This window comes from Callionymus lyra, chromosome 16 (genome assembly GCF_982586985.1).
Source record: "Callionymus lyra chromosome 16, fCalLyr1.hap1.1, whole genome shotgun sequence".
Classification (NCBI taxonomy): Eukaryota; Metazoa; Chordata; class Actinopteri; order Syngnathiformes; family Callionymidae; genus Callionymus; species Callionymus lyra.
The window spans coordinates 14,506,606-14,524,627 of NC_141833.1; the positions used below are offsets into that span (position 1 = coordinate 14,506,606).

The 18,022-nt window shown below is 38.3% G+C and overlaps 1 protein-coding gene across 1 annotated transcript in view; it reads right to left on the reverse strand.

The window, feature by feature from the left end:
- The window catches only part of LOC148063833 (solute carrier family 22 member 23-like), a 46,187-nt gene extending 34,723 nt beyond the window's left edge, over positions 1–11,464 (reverse strand). The window contains exon 1 of the mRNA XM_087811293.1: positions 10,772–11,464. Coding sequence (XP_087667419.1) covers positions 10,772–11,227 — 456 coding nt within the window. The 5' untranslated portion in view covers positions 11,228–11,464. The remainder of the gene's footprint in view (positions 1–10,771) is intronic.
- Between the last annotated feature and the right edge of the window lie 6,558 nt (positions 11,465–18,022).

The following is an 18,022-nucleotide window of genomic DNA, read 5'->3' on the forward strand; positions in this document are numbered from 1 at the left end:
CGAAATGACGAGGTGCCAGTTAAAAACAAGACTAAACTACAAATGAAAAACTGTGCTGAAATATCTGATTTGATTAAAAATGAAATACTATTAATATAGTTTATAAATACCACGAATACCAACTGAGATGGGAGTGGTGCGTTCAATAACGTAGGAAATGGCTATGTTGCATTCAATAGTGTAGGGTTAAAATAAAACTTTCTGAAAAAACAGACAAATTAACATCAACTAAAGAACACAAAGTAGTTTCCTTTTCCTGTAGCTAGAGTGGAAATACTATTCTTGAAAACTAATAAGAAGTTTTTGTTTGCATTTTCCCCCCTGAAAAGGTTGTTGTTGCTGTGGTAAAGTGAACAAAAACACCACCTAAAACAGGATTTGAGCCCCCGGGTCTTGATTTGACTCATGACTTCAACACATGATTACTGCATATCCTGCATATAACCTGTCGTAACCTCTAGCACAGTGACCTGCTCAGAATGGAACGCTCAAGGATTACCCAGAACCACCCAGTCGTCACATGATCCAGGAATGCCACTCATTCATGATTTCAGTATCGATGTCAGCACAGAGAAAAAAATACCTACGCTCGGCGACTACTTCCTGTTGTGTAATATTTAAAAAAAAAAAGCCATTATTGTGACTCAGCCGGTGTGACACTGAGGCACGTGTGGTGGTGACCCTTCCCAAATCACGCTGACCGTGCATAAAATCAGAATGTTTGCCAAGGCAGAGTCGACTCATGACGGATGTTGAAACGTGAGGCTGAAGACTTTCTAATCATGGCTCGGGTTTCCATCGAACCGCGGCTCAACTTTATTTAAAAAGCTGGTCGAGCTGCATTATTAACCAGCTCCCAAAAAGCTCTTCGGCTCGACGCTGAGAGAGACACGCGGACGATGGCATAAGTGGAATGTATGGACGCCACAGACGCGACCAACAATCCATTATTCAGTCCATGTGTGAGTCACGTAATGATGCAGGTCTGCTCTTCTATCACTCACTTGTTATTCCTCACAAAAAAATTGCGTTAAACACAAGCCTTGTTAGATTCTTCCCTCTTGTTAAGTAGCAAAATATTATCATTTAATACTTTTAAACTAATATAATGGTGTGTTTGGGATAAAAACATGCGTTCTGGTTTCCTCCCACAGTCCAAAAAACATACAGAAGTTGATTGGCAACTCTAAATCGTGGGCGTCAGCTGCCTGTCACCCTGAGTAGCTGGGAGTATAGAATAGAAAATGAATAGAAAATTCATTTTCTATTTCACCCTGAGTAGCTGGGAGTAATAAAGCTTAGTAACCAGCTACTACTTCCAATTTCTTTAAATCTTACCCTTAAAGATACTTTTTGGTAGATATTTGACTACGTAGATTAAGACTGGTACTACTACTACTGCTGCAGCTAAAAATACTTCAACAACAACAGCTATAAATATACTACAAGTAGTTATTATTACTATTACACGTATTGCGTTTTGGTCCGTCTGTGACTCTATCAAACTTTTGTGTTTTATTTACCCCGATACGGAAATAAGCCGGAGAAGATAAATAATAATAGAATTGCACTATTGCATGCTTCCGCCTTGTGTGTGTTGATAGAAGTTCACTTATCGTGTTGAGTAGTATTTATTTTTAATACAGTATCACTATATTGTGGTTCTTTTACTGCGGCTTCACCACTTTGCAATTTTAATGGGTGTGTATGTTCTTAAATATTTAGGATTTTTTTTTCTACTATAAATATGTATATTTTTTTTCTAATATGCTACTATTTTTACACAATATTTTTACCCATCTAATACGAAAGGAATGACGTCCGTGGTGTGGAAGTTCTTCGGTTTTTAAAATGTCAGACGTGGACTAAACAACAACAAATGCTGTCGCGCTAAAGTGGTAGCCGGTGGTAGCTAGGCTAGCAATTAGCTTCACCAATTTAGCCATCCAGAGACGTTCATTTAAGACGTGTTCGCTAAAGGGACTGTTTAAGAGAAAAAAAAGCAAGGGATGGGTCGAGATAACAAACACAATCATATTCCACGTCGTCAAGAATATGGTTCTTGTTAATACCGTAGATGATAATCATGGTTAACTGCAGTATTTGTGCAAACTATGTTCAATAAAATGTTTTATTTTGACTGAAACCATTATCATCTTTAACTGAATTACTGACACCATACTTTGAAAGGCTCATTATTTTACCCGAGTCTGGACATGATAATTTCCCCTTAAGACAGTAAAATGGGCTGTTTAAAGCTAATAAACTGCAGTAATTACTTTCTTATTAGAAGTAAATACGTATAAGAATATGCTTGCATGTATTAGAAAAAATACGGTCAAATACCATAATTTTTTCTAAAAACCTTGATTATGAAAAATGCTCATATCAAAGTAGATTCATGTTCATGTTAATATCGTGTAAAGATGCTACTATTCAAGATTAGTAGCTAAGATTATTGATGTCAACAAATATACAGGCACCTTCAGCAAGAGTAGAACCCGAGTTATGTCAAAGAATTTGCTCGAGTCTGACGCCCCCTGATCGTCATCTAAAAAGTCACTTTTGGCTTCTTTGCTCGAGTATTTAACACAACTGGAATAAAGTTAGTCGACTTAAGGGAGGCTCTGGTTGACGAACGCATCGATCACGAGGGCGTAAAGTGAGGGAGGATCGGTGGGAGGGGCCCGAGGGACGTCTGCTGACCGCTCTCAAATGACCGCGATCATCGGCGGCCCTCAGTCTCATTAGCTCACTTGAGGACGCACTTCACTACAGCTGCACATTCGTGCACTCGATGAACTACAGATTAGAGGGCGGGGGGACGGAGGGGGGACGGAGGGGGGACGGAGGGGGGACGGAGGGGGGACGGAGGGGAGGTAACGGGGGGATCAGGCGAGGAGGAGAACGAGGAGGAGGAGGAGGGGGAAAAGAAAAAAAAAAGCATGTGAGTGAGGATGAAATAAGTGTAGAAAAGGAATATCGAGGAGGGAATGTAGGAAAATGAAAAGCTTATTAATGAGGCAGAAAGATGCTTGGAAGAAGAAGAAAAAAAAAGAAGCAAGTGTGTGGCGCCTGAAGAGAGAGTGCTGCATAGTTACTGCCTAGCAACAGAACGTCACACTATCACTCTTGTTCTGCAAGTATTCACACACCCAGGTGGAAATAGCAAAATGAAACAGATACTGGTTTAATATGCAGCAATGTGAGAAGAATTAAAAAAAAAAAAATACATTTTAAAGTCTGATGATAACTATTTATTCCTAATTATATAGTCCAGACCGGGGGGCCCTTTGACTGTATATATCTGGCCCTTAAGAGGTCAAAGGATGTGAAAAACCGTCTCATAGCGAACTAACAATTTCGTTTTTTACTTATTTTTTATTTAACACACAGTATAATACTGTATGTCAGTTTTATGAGGATCTTTTATTTCTTCTTACTATTAAAAAAATACCTTTTAGGTTTGAATAAAAAAAAACGATTATAGCAAACTCGTTGTTGTTTTTATTTTATTTTTTACATTTTGTTCATCCTTTTTATTGGTTTGACGGCCCCTTACAGCTTTCACAATATATATTGTGGCCCCAAACTTGGATTCAGTAGATTTTTTTCATCATTTAACTTTTTTGTCAATTGACAAAAATACAAATATCAGAAAAAAAAGGTAAATCATTGAATAAAAGGTTAAATCATACATTTAAATTGCAATTTTTGCTAGTATCGTTTATTCAATTTTCATAACCTTGCGTCAGTGCGATTAAGTGACGCGCTTGAACGCCTCGTTTGGCCACGTCAACGGCGATTGAATTAAAAATATAGATAAATAGATCCAGAAATCATTGAAGACCTGTAACTGTATTTGATGCAGTAGCACAACTGCCATTTCTTGCTTGCATAGTGTTGTGCAAGTGAGTTCAAATGCAATGTCAAACTATGTTCTTTTGAGGAGCATAACTATTCTTTTTCAGTGTTTTGTTGGCAAAGATGCAAACAATGAGTAAAGTTTTGGGGCTTAAGGGATGTAAACGCCCATACGTTCCATCACATGGACCCTAAAGAGACCCTCAAAAACGATAAGGCTACACAACCCCTCCCTGTCACTACACAACACTTATCAGAACACAGCCTGTACAACACAAGGAGGTTCGGGAGTTTTATCTTCTGCTAACACCAGTGTCTTTCCTTCCAGCCGACGCCGTGAGTGGCGTGTCAATATGTGTTTCTACATCAGGGTCATTGCTTTGCAGCTGAAGCCGTTTTTTTTTTTTCGTGAACGTGTCCTGCACTGATCCCGGATCTGTGGAAGAAGCCGACCAGCTGGGTAAACAGAGCGAAGGGACACAGTGCAGTGAGGCCTGCGCGGGTGTTCAAGCGGCGCTATCGTCTTTCAGATCCGTGGGTGTGCAGTTGTGAGGCCGATAGTGGGCCCGGGTTGTACCGCCCCCCCTAAGTGCCTTCACATTGTCATACAACTATGATACTGTCATACAAACTCTTATAACTACCAACGTCCAATCAAAAACAAGGACAGGACAGACCACAAGTTGCAATGATTTAAAACAAACATAACCTTGTTATTTGTTACGAGTTTCGTACTATTTCAGAGAAAAAGTCACTCTTTGCTACAGTTGGTCATAACTGGACAAAAATCTTGATTTTATTCCAATATAGGAACTATATATGGAACTAAAATGAAGGTTATTTAAGTTCATTGTTGCATTTTCTTTAACCACATTAATTATAATTGTATTTAGCATTAGTTTTATTTTTTATGGACGTCCAGTTCCAGGGTTCCTACAACTTGAATTCAAGTTTTTTTTCAGTACCATTTTAAATAAAATGTAAGATCAACTTGACAATTAGCCAAAATGTAATATAGTTTTTACCAAAACACAACATTAGTTATTAATGCAAGCATGATTTTTTTTTAGGATTTCCTGCAGGAAGTACAACATGCTTTGTACAAGTTGCTTAGTACAGCTTTCAGCCATAAAAAAAAAATGTTGGTTGGACAGATGTTAGATTTGAGACTAAAATGAAATCCCATGTGTTCATAATGTTGGAAAGTTGAATGCCAATCAAGACCTTATTCTTAAAAGTATCAATTTAATGCCTTATACAGCTTTTTACAATCCATGGCGACCTTCAGTTTCCCAGCCATTTTTTTTAATAGAAACTTGGAAGTGAGTGAGTGATGTGTCATCATGTGTAGCAAAATTAGCACTCGGAATATTGAAAGAAAATCAGGAAGACAAAAAAAAAAAAAACCCTGACAAGGTCCTTATTTCTCATGTCTTAAGAAAAAACACAACTTCCCTAATTTGTGATGTAAGTTTAGCTCGTAGCTAAATATTGATGAGTCCTTATATCTCCGATTAGGATTTCAACGACACACCGTAATAAATACTGTAAGACATGTGCGACAAGATTATACTTTCCGATTGAAGACTAGAAAATATCAATACGCCGATAAATCACAATATATATATTTTTTACCATACTCAAATTTCAGCCGCTGGATGGCTACCAGTAATTACGTCCTCCGCAGCTAAAGGAACAACAAAATCCTCCGAGATCCTGGTGATGACTGAGAATGAGAGGATACAGTTGACTACAGGAGCTTTTTAAAGGCGCTTTTGGTTTCAAAAGAAATGAACGACTTCGTCAAGAATCATGTGGTCTGTCAATCCTGCGACACAAGAGTTAAGTACTTGGACAATACTACAAATAATAATACTACATTTTATATGAAGACGCTTTTCTTAATATACCCTTTATTGGGAAAAGTATCATATCTTGCCAATTCCCAGCCATTATGAAGACTAAAAACACCAAAAAAAACAACTAAAACCTGAGAGTTCAACTGACTGACAATTATAAGATTCACATATTCTAAAAAAAACACACATCTGTGTCAAGCTGAGGTTATAAAAAAATTGCACTGGTGAGCGAGAGCGGCCTGGACGCAGGACTCCGCCATGACATATAGATTCAGTAAGTGCAGTGGCCACGGGGGACAGCGACGACTAAAATGACTGATGAACTGCGCCACCATTACTGCAGATTGAATCCTCAAGTGCGTAAGTAAACACATGCCTTACAAAACAGAAGCGAACCAGACGGGAAGGTCTTTACGCAACGATCACTTGCTCGGGTTTGTAGTCGGACGTGTCGGTCCCGACACTCTCGCCATTGTCTGCTAATTGTGTAAAAAGGGCAACTCTTGCACCGTCGCCTCAGGAAATTGCTTCGATCATATCCGCGGACGTCTTATTCCGGGGCGCCCCGGACTGAATAGCATCCGAGGAAAGAAGGTTACGAGAGAGGAGAGACTGCCCGAGTAATGATCCGGTCTCATTTCTGCAGCTCGGTCTAATTAAGAAGCACCCTGAGGAGAGCTTAGACTCAATTAGACCCAGTCTTCACATTAACCACTTTGGATCCCTTCATTGACAACACCTCCACCTATGACACGTTTATCAAAGCCTTGTTTTTTTCCATGATCCCCTGCACGGTACTTCTGGAAACACAGCCGGCGGGGGGTAAGGGGGGGAGGTTAATGTTGTTGTTTGTACATTTAATAGAAAGTCACGTGGGTTTAGAATGTTGGAGTCAAGTGCTTTTCCCAGTGTTTGGTGAAGTTATCCTATGCACTCCTAACAGAGGGAAATGCAGAGTCATCACTTCCTGAAAAACAGCCACATCTCTTTGTGTATGTTGTTTTAAGAGGGGGGGAAATTGTAGGTGGCTTGTCAATAAAAACAAAGTGGACCAGATAGTAGTCGGCCGTTGTGGGGGGAGGTTTGGGGGGGAAATCAATTCTACTTCAATTGTGTCTCCATTTTGGGATTTGTTTGCCTTGATTCGATTTCAACCGGCGGTGTCTGACCTTGTCAGAACATAGTTGTGCGTGGATCATAGAGAAGGTGGACAAAGCTTTACACTACATCGCCGACTGTTCCAAGCCTGTCAGCGATGTAGTGTCACAACAGGGCATTCTTTGGTACCGGAGCAAAAGCAACAAAAGTAACGTTAGTTCTACACTCGCTCATTCATGTTTGTAGGAAATGACGCAGACGTCAAAATGTTGAGACAGGAGTTTATCGTTGACTCATTTTAGCCATGTTAGTCCTACATTAGCGACCTACACTATATCCTCTTTTCCCCCCCTTTAACCATACACAGGCAGAGATGCAACTGTTTATCAGGAAGTGATGACTCTGCATTTCTCTGGCCTTCTACAGGCGTCCTTCAATCCAGTGGTTTCCTGTCAAGATGCTAACGCCCCCTAAATGTCATTTTTTAAGGCGAAAGATAAGTGATTATATTTACATTTTTTACTTTATATTTAATGGCCTGGCTAAAAGACACAATATCCGCCCAATTTTTCCGGGGACTTTAACTTTCAAATTCAGGATTTCTAAAAGTTGAACATGTCTTCGATAAATGATGCGACACAACTGTCATTCACAACCGTCTACGATGCCCAAACAGGAAGAGGAATGGCAACAAAAAAACAAAAACATCCTCCAGGAACTCTTGACCAGCTAGGCCAGGGGTGGGCAATTATAATTCTTCAAGGGGCCACATTTAATTCTTTGAATGTTGTTAGGGGCCGTCAAGCAAAAAGAAAGATGAGAAAATCCCTTGAAAATAAAAAAAGGACATTCGTCATTAGGTCATGACATTTATTAAGCTTAATAAGCTGCACTTTTATTCTTGTATGAATATGTTTTTTTCAAACTTCAAAAATATGTTTTTGAGGGATTAATATACTGTATACTCGACAAATTACACACAAAAGGTAAATAAGTGTTGAAATGTAAATGAATAATAAATAGAAAATACATTTGTTAATGCATTAGAACCATTTGTCGTCACAAACAATATGTTTATGCTAAAGAAAAAAATGTCAACCTTCCATTAGGGATAGTCAAGCCGTCCTGCAATGGAATCTTATTGACATTAATACATCTTTTGAACCCTTGTGCGGCCTCTGGGTCAAAACACGGTGGCGGAAAAACAAACGTGTTTGTGGTATCCCTTGTGTCGTCTCTGGGTCAAGGTGAACTACCTTCCTGTGGCTTCCATAAATACAGATGCAGTGGTGGAGGTAAAGGGTTAATACACCTTTGCCTTTTGGCTCAGCTCATTTTCCACCAAGACTGAATGATATAGCATCCAGATTTTGAAAGTGGTAAACTCCAACTCCTACATACACATGTTTCCGCTTTAGTCCATGCCAAGATGTTGACGATTCTTAATAAAGTACGTTCCAAGTAGTGACTCAGGAACAAGTAGAACAAGGAAGTGAAGCTAAAACTAAATGGGGGAAACATCTGTGGAGCTAAATAAATGTTTGTTAGCATTAATTCAGATATTGGAGGCAAATGTAAGACTTATGTTTATGGTTTAAATCACTGGTACCGCATTCTAAACTTTGTTAAGTCGGAAGCAGTGGTGAAAATGACTTTAAATACACGATAAAGCAGGGTTTATCGCGGGATGAAGATCGTCGATATGCTTCATTATCAACCCGTGAGAAAGCTGCCATTTTCTCAGCAGATCCATGATCCTCCCAAAATCCTTAATCCCATCGACGTCCACGGGAGCGACAGGTTCGGAGCCCGTTTATTTAATCAGGCGACTCCGCCCGTTAATCACTCAAAAAAATAAGATTGAATCAAGACTTGAAAAAAACTTAGCCTAATGTCCTCCCTGAATACAAAAGCCAGCAGTTGGCTGTATTTAAATTTGGATAATACCACTGATTAGCAGATGGGCTGCTGGCATCTCCGGCGTCGCAGTCGTTTCCAACAGCGCTGAGGGATCTCAATCCTGGCTTCTCTTCAAGCTTCGATTTTGTGTGAGAGGCAAACACAGTCTTTCATGTGTCAATGAAAAATCTTTTTAATTTTGCATTTTAATCAACCCGTTTTTGTTTTAAATCGCTATACTTGAGCAATGATGTTCATTCTTCTTCTGCGATATAGTTTACTGTTCGATTGTTTAGATACAAGTTCACACTAGAGTATTTACTTCAGGTAAACGTCATAATTGAATACATTTTAAAAAACCCAAGATCGAGAGTAACATGGATGTAAGAAAACAAAAGTCGGAATTTACATTATGGGATACCGGACATGTGAAATACCTCAATGGGATTGTATAGGTTTGTGGCTACTAGGTTATTATTCATTGTATCTCCAGGTTCCCATTGAGAATACTAGTAAAAAACACACTTAAGACATGGTAAAAATGTGCCAAAAACACAAATAAAAGCTATAGTTATACGATAGAAAGTTTGCCCAACAAGACAATTTCTCTCCCTTGTTTGGTTAGGGCCGTGTCGGGAGGGTGATGTTTGGCCAGGGATGGAGTTGCGCTATTTAACCGATGACCTTTACTCCAAATCAAAGCAGCCATATCTATTATACGCAATAGGAAACACAAATAATCGCCGAATGAAAAAACCCTCACTATTTTGGACAATCGTGGTGGGAGGAGTTTGGCTCTTTACACGACAACATTCGTCTACTATCATACGATACTATCAAACAATGATGAAGTGACAACGTGGATAGATTACAAACTATTCCAGCTTGAGGGGGGAAACCATTGGGAAGAGTTTGAGTGAACAGGATTAGAACTGTAGAGTCCAGATAAGATAAAAAAAGATTGTTCATGTGATTTTGTGCAAAGCAAGACAGTGTTTTTGATGATCCTATGATTAAAAGACAAAGATTCAATCATACTTGATTCAGTAGGCGCTAAGCTAGCTTGTAAATAAACCTGGATTTTGAGGATTAAGTTTTGAATATCATTGTTTGAGTGTATAAAGGTTAAACAAAAAACTTGAATCTAGTAGTATATCATTTAATACTGTGAGTCAAACTAAAGAACACGTGCGGACACCATTAACACTCCTTAGTGAAGTTAAAATCTCCGTTTAGTGAACAGGTTATAACAGGAAATAAGAGTGTTGGCACTAGTTTTGATAGCAATTTCTAGTTTTAACACTGAGCTTAATGACTTATAATACAGTTTAACTGAATTTGAAGCTTTCTTGGGAAACATAAAATAAATAGTTTGACACATTCTTACAGAACACATCTTAATCAAAAACCATAAAAGACTACTGTACCCATTATCTATTAGAAAAAAACTGATTTATTTGACTAATTCAACTTTTTTTCAAGTCAAATTCGATATCACCAGGATTTATTTCAAGTTTTAAAGAACAATGGAAACCATGGAAACCAGCAACCTATTATAAATAAGATGGAACGACAATTTAAAACTATTATAGATATGTACAGTAGATATATAGAATCTTAAATGGCATTTATTAGTCTTTATGTGACTGTTTTTCGGAAATAATCCCACAGGCAATAAAAAGCTTCACCTCATCATACCAGCGTTAATAAATAATTTAATGATGGATAAATCTGACATGTTCCATTGTTGGCCGTGGTGGTGGAGAAGGAAGAATAATTGCAGTGGGTTTGAAAGGAGCTATAATACATTATGTATGTATTTTCCTGGGAGAGGATGATGGGGTGAGGAAAGGAAAGAGGGGGGTCAGGACACTGTAAATTTAGTCCCAGACCAGAATGAATTATTAATATTTAGATGACCAAAAAAAAAGAAATCCATTAATAAGGATGTGTCACAGGGAGCAGCTGTCAGATGGGGAGCACATGCCTTGAAAGCAGTTTTGGGGGGAGCAGGGTTTGGGGGAGCAGGGTGTGTGTTTTGGGGGGCTTACCTTAGTGACCACGTTCTGCACGAGTCCCGTGTGCAGCTCGAACGTCCACTCGCTGCACCTGCACTGCGTGTCCGCGGAGTCATTGTGGGCCACGTAACTTCCATTGGCGAACACCGGCCGGCGGCCCCCGACGCTCCCGTTCCTCGGGCCCCCCGACAGGGACGCGTGGGTCCAGGTGACGTTGGTGAGGTTGGCGAGCGGCTGGACGCAGGTGTTGTTGGGCTGCGCCAGCAGGAAATTGTCCGAGTACTGGCTGAAGCCGATGAACAGCGCCGGGATCCAGGTCAGCACGATCAGCTGCTTCTGGTACTTCCCGAACCCCCCGAGGAACGGCAGCACGGAGCCGTCGATGCGCGCCAGGAGCCCCGGTGTCGCGGCGGCGGTGGCGTCCGGCGCCACGAAGCCGTTCTCCGGCTGGTGGTCCTCGCTGCTGTCTCGCTGCACCACGGCCATCATCTCCGGCGGTAGATGTTGTGCGTGAGGGGGATAAAGGAGGGGTTGCGGTGCTGCTCCCCCCCCTGGTCGACTTCCACAATGCGTCAGTGGCCCCCGCGAGATCCCGTGCGGCGGGTGGAAGCACCGTGTGCACCGGATCAATGGAGGGGAAATAAAAGACGCGCCTCTTTCTTCTTCTGAGGGACTCACGGTTCTTTCTAACTCATGGTGGTGTAGAGACGCCGGTGAGTCGAGACGACCGTGTCCCAGGAAGTGTCTCCATGGGAGGAGGAGGAGGAGGAGGAGGAAGAGGGTTGGGTTGGTGCTGCTGGTGGTGGTGGTGGGAGGGGGGTTGGATTGAAGGGGGGGCGGGGGGGGGGGACACGCAGGTAACACACCTGCCCATAAAACTCCAACATGGCCACCTGTACGCGCAGAGGCTGCTGGTCCGTGACTGGAGAAGAATGTTTGCCGAAATCAAAAATATCCACTCAATGATTTATAACAAGATGTGTTGATTTACGAAATAGTTGGGGATAAACCCTATTTATTTGATTTATTTATTTATATTTAATTCAATTTTTATGTGTATATATATATAAATATTTATTTACAATTTTCATGTATATATATATTTATATTTAAATATATATATGGAAATTGTATATATACATTTAAATATGAATATATATATATATATATATATATATATATATATATATATATATATATATATATATATACATGAAAATTGTATATAAACATATATATATATATATGAAAAAATTGAATTAAAAATAAATTAATAAATAAAATAAATAGAGTTTATCCCCAACTATTTCGTAAATCAATACATCTTGTTATAAATCATATATATTCATTCATTCATTAATTGACAACCGCTTTACCCTGGGGGTCGCGGGGAGACTGGAGACTATCCCAGAGTCATAGGGCGAGAGGTATTATATATATATATATATATATATATATAATATAATGTCAATAATGAATGGTTATTTAATTTGAGAGTTTAAGCATTTCGATTCTATTGTTCGAATATTTTTGATTAACTCTTTACTTTAAATGGAAACGAAAGTGAAAACCCAACTCTTCAACGAGTCCCTTGGAGGTGGAGACTTCCAGGATTGATGACGCGATGTGACTAACTAACTCATCTCCAGAAAATCAAAGTCTTTTCAGTGGGCTTTACTTTTACTTTTACATTCACACACAAGCTACGTTTCATTTGCATATGTTAATGTGGGCGTGTAGGAGTATGTACCAAGAGTGGTCCGATGAGACCATCCACAGTAAAAACACAAATATATTCAAAGAACTTCTTGTGTGGAGTTTCCCCATAGCACCTGCATCAGAAAATCTTTGGAGCCACCACTGAAGAAGCAGCCGCAATTATACAATACATTGTGGTACTGCAGTAACAAGGGTATATGTGTAGTATTGTCTAGTACTTCACTCTGGTGTTGCAGAATTTACAGACCACACGACTCTTGACGAAGTCATAACTGCTTTCATTTGTTTTTAAACCAAAATATGTCCAAACATCAGCTTTTAAAGCTGCAGTCAACCATATCCTCTTGTCCTCAGTCATCGCCGGGATCTCGCGGGATTTCATTATTCCTTTACGTGATAACTGCTGACATCTAGCGGCGGGAAGTTTAATTGCAACACAAAATGAACAATCAACGTGAATATTTACATGTTATTTGTAAATAATGAAATAGAAATAATTATTTTATTTTAAACACATGGTTTGTCAGTTTTTAAAATATATCAATCTTTTTATATTTTATTTATTTTATTTCTTTATTTATGTATTTGTAATTATTATTATTTATTATTTTTCTTTGCAGTGTATTTGTGTGTGTTTGTGATCATTTGGTAGAAAGTAGAGTTCAGTTTTTGTCCTTTAGTTGTTTTTTTTTTTTAATAATTTAGTTTATTCTGTACTATGTATGTCAGAGTATAATTAAAATATATCTTCATTTGTATCCAAACAAGGAGCATAATAAACATGATTAGCCATCATTAGCTTTCAAAGTGTTCTACATGTAATACATAGGATAGGCAGGAAAAAGTACTGGAAAAGAGCGCCCCCTAGAATATTTTTCACCAGCTGGCACTGCACTCCACCCCCAAAAGAAAACAAACATTAAGTTTAATTTTTTTTTTTAAAAAACCTAATAAAATTAGATAGTGGAACTTTGCACATTAAATGGAATAATGTCACTGTGACCCATGAACACAACAGTGATTCATCTTTGAAGTTCTACAAACCTTTTTTTAATGATTAGATTATTACCGCGACGACTAATCTGGAAGCCTCAGAAAGATCGATGCAGATGGAAGATGGAATTCAATTAATGACAGGAAAGTGGCTGAACTGAAAAACTGAGGCGGAGTAAGTGTTGAACAAAAGAAAAGTCTGTTGATAAAATTAGCCTTCAAGAATTTAAATATAACATCACTTCTAGTTTACATCAATCTGTCTGTCTGTCTGTCTGTCTGTCTGTCTGTCTGTCTGTCTGTCTGTCTGTCTGTCTGTCTGTCTGTCTGTCTGTTTGTATGTCTGTCTGTCTGTCTGTCTGTCTGTCTGTCTGTCTGTCTATCAAACTGAAAAATGCCCACCCTTCTGAAAAACCTGAAAAAAACGCATGCAATGTAATTGTACCTTTTTTATATTGATTCATACATTCTTTTACTAAATGTCGTATCATGTGACGCTTCAAAATGAAAAGGAAAGTAAAGTTTTGTTTAATGTATTCATTGAGAAATGATTCAAAATGAACATTATTTATGGGTTTACAACGGCTAACAAGGCTATGTTTTGATCTAGGTTTGTGTCTCAGCAATGTATCGCTAACAGTTACGAACCTAATTGATTTTAAATTAAACGATATTAGACAACAAACAGATGATAATAAATTGCAGGTTCAACAAATGACATTCAATTTTGATTTATAGACGACTTTTTTAAATTTCCATTGAAAGAATACGTCGCAGAAAAGTGGAAAAAAATATAATAAAACGCAAACACAATCTATTTTAATAAAACAACCTATACTTGTTAACTCTGGAACTGGATTATTTGCATTATTACGATTTTTATGAATGAAATACTTATAATGATCGTAGATTTAATACCGACCTGACAAAAGTACTTCACACGATACAGTTTTAATCTTATAAAACAGTTTTGTATGGAATAAGTCACGATGACTTATCAAAAGAACATCTTGTTGACTTTTATATTTTTGCGAATTCAACTTTAATTTGAATGACCACTGATGAATCACAGCAGTTTGGATATTGTTAATTATTCATTTATATTGTTGTGTTTTATGGTCTGTAAAGACTCTGAAGCTCAGACTTACTATCACGTTCTTTGTTTAAAAATCTTGATTTATACAAAGGTATAAGCAGCCTATGTTTGTTTCCAACACTCGACTTGTGATCAGGGTTGTCCTGGTCTTCCCCCTTAATTTCCTCAAGGGGCCACATTTTATACAGTGGCTGTTGTGAGGGGCCATCAAGCAAAAACAAAGGAGCAAAAAGTATTAGATCAAGTAATAAAATCAAGCTAAGTAAGCTAAAATAGTAGTGACATTACTTAATTTGACTTATTTATGTTTAACTATCATATATTTTTAGAAATATTTGTTTTACATTCACTTAAAGGTTTTTGAAGTGCAATAAAAACTCACAAAAATGACTATATACTCTATATACCCTATAATATCACGATTAAAATCGTTTTTCTAAAGGACTTTGGTCTTGTTTGTTTCCCGCGGTGCATTCAGGTTATTGGTAAACATAAAAACAGTTTATAAACAAATTATTTACCATTAAAGTATCATATTAAGTCAAATGTATCTTCTTACAATTAAAAGTATGTTACATCTATTGTCAAAAGATTTTCCTCGAACCAAATTCCACAAAATCAAGTGACCCAGCTCTTACAACGAATACGATAAAATAAAATCTGGTTCACACCTACTGACTTCTCAACTATATTTATCTGCACCGTGTGACGTCATGACTCCTACAGCTTCCAATTCACCTGTGAGCTCTGCAACACTGCCCCCTGCGGACTTTAACGTGTAAACGCATTGCAAACTTTCTTTTCAGACCATTTTCTGCCGCGTTTTTAATTTGTATGCGAATATATAATAATGCGTATTGTATTGGATACTAAAAATACACAAATGAACATTGGAAAATAGGTTTTTAAAACCCTAAAATAAATTGAAGAATTTGAAGCTTGAGAATAGAAAATACAAATATATAAAATTTCGAATAAAACGGTTGATAACATTAAAATCAGTTTGTTTAATCGTTTATATGATAGTTTTTGAGCATAAAAACAAATTCCACTTTATTGTATGTCTCGCTGCACACTTGCGACACCTGCAGGCGAAACAATGTCACTACTTTTTTTATTAAAAATGACATTTTTCTTTTTCCAACTGTATAATTTAAGTATTATTTTCCTACAGAAAATTGCTTATAACGTCTCTTAAACTATCACAACGGTTCTTGACCTAAACCATGATTTCATTGGTAGTGATTTGAGGGTCACGTGTCTCTTCAACAGACACTCCTGGTCTGTTAAGTCTCACTCGAACCGTTGTTATCGTTCAAAACCTGTGTGTTTTTTTACTGCCTGGCAACTGGTTTCAGGTGTGTCTGGACACACCCCTGCTGTGTCTGCGTGAGTCAAGCCCAGGTTTGGTGTGTGAATGAGAGTGAAGCATTATCTCTTTTCATGGAGCCGCTCGTTACACATGAGAAGAGAGAGGGAAACAAAAAAAAAAGAAAAAAGGTGTGTCACTCTGTCACTCTTCAAAAAAAGCTGTCAGACCGTGGCTAAAGAATTTTCACTGGTTCAGATAACGTTTCCCAATCAGCTTGAAGCGTTGAAGGACTGAAGTACAGAAGGTGACCTTGTGGGTTGCACTCTAATAATATATAATAATAATAATAATAATGTAGATTTCCCACAATTCAATTAAAGCCACCTTGATTTTCTGGAACTCCTGTTGTATTATCAGTTTTATCTTGAGCTTAAAAGTATATACTTTATTGAATATTGTTTTGATTGTTTAAGCGCTTTGTGACCCTGGTCTGGAAAAGCGCTATATAAATAAAAATGACTTACTTACATCCAAAATTAAAAGTATAATCCTTTTTTTTTATAATGATTATTTTGTCTTCCTGTCTAAATCTACGAACCGACACTTTCGTCACGCTTAGGCGGGCGAGACGATGTCTATGATGCAAGTTAATAAAGCAGCTGTCAAGTCCATTTTCTTTTGTCTACTTTTTTTTTTCTCAACGTATTACATCGTTCAATGATGTCATCACAGGTGTCTGGGACTTACGGACTCTCTGAGTCAACAGTCGATGCTCGTAAAGGCGTTTTACGCTTCCATGATTCATTAAACAAGAGTAAAACAGACAATAAGTGTGAGATAGTTTTTTCTCCCCCCCCCCCACTATATCGACCGTACTGTCCTAGCAATATATGTTAAACATTGACTAGTAGACTCTGGTACTGTCTGATAGTATAAGGGTCTGAGGTCAAATCGCAATTAAAACCATTTCATCTGAATTTAGTTATCGTCAAAATACCGTCGAATCTCTGTATTTGATGATTAAATTCCTTCTTAATCCAGTTTATACAAACTGGTTTTTTTTGTTGTTTAATGAGCTTCACTTTCATATCAAGGGTTCAACGTTCCCACTGCCATCTGGGAGGGCGTGGGATCTTAAGTCTTTACAAAATTGTTGTTGCATGTACAGTCTTGCTTGTGTTTTGTTTGTATTGGCAAAATAAAAGAGAGGGGGAGAAAAAAAAAAGAAAGGTGCAAACCTGAGCTTAAAGGGCAAAAATGTAGGGCGTCGTCCCTCGGGTTAGGTGTGTCACCGAGACTGGCCTGTCAAGAAAAAGTGGTTGCAACACGATTAGTGGAATAATTAAAAAATACTCGTTCGAGTTCACAGACTAGATAACGTTCACTCGAACCAAAACGCTGTTGATAGAACAATCAACTTCCTTGACACCGGGGGAATGTAAAAGACCCCCTTTTTTCCTGACGCGTCTCACGACCCCTTTTCACTCTTTTCAAATGTCAAACACGCCCATTTAAGTGTGTGTTGCGGTGACAAATGACCCGATCTTCTACACTTTTCGTGACAGAAATGTAGCTGAAATGAGAGATTGTTCCCAGACCAAGTGTCAATCATGAGGAATGTCAAAGGCACTGTTGTGTCTTCGCTTCCAGTATCTCTGTCTCAGTAGCTGAGCTTTGCACAGGTTGAAGGGGGGAGTCCGGGGGGTCTTGCCTGAGAGGAGGGGAGGAATTCTTGAGACAACAAGTTAAAGTAGGACAGAAGTAACCATGACGACCGGAGAAAGTGCTGTCGACTTTGTCGCGCTTCAGTGACAAACGCTCATAAACTATTTATGTACAGATTGTATTGAAAAGACAGAAGATAGTGGGAAAAAATATTTGTTAAGATAAACAAGCGATAGCTTCTTTTTTTAATATAAATCTGCTATGTGCATTAAATAGTACCAAAAAATCTCATTACAAGGCGACAAGTCAGAAACAGAGGTGACTAAACCGTCTAGGGTGTGGAAGGAAGTGTCTGTTAAAATATGTATAAAAAAAAAAGAAAGTACAAGTTTAATTGTTTTTGATTACCATGCAAAATCTTTTTTTCTTGAACACTTTGGAGCTGGGAGCAGAGTTGCACATATGAATAACGTATGCGTAATCGTGCACGTGTGGCTGC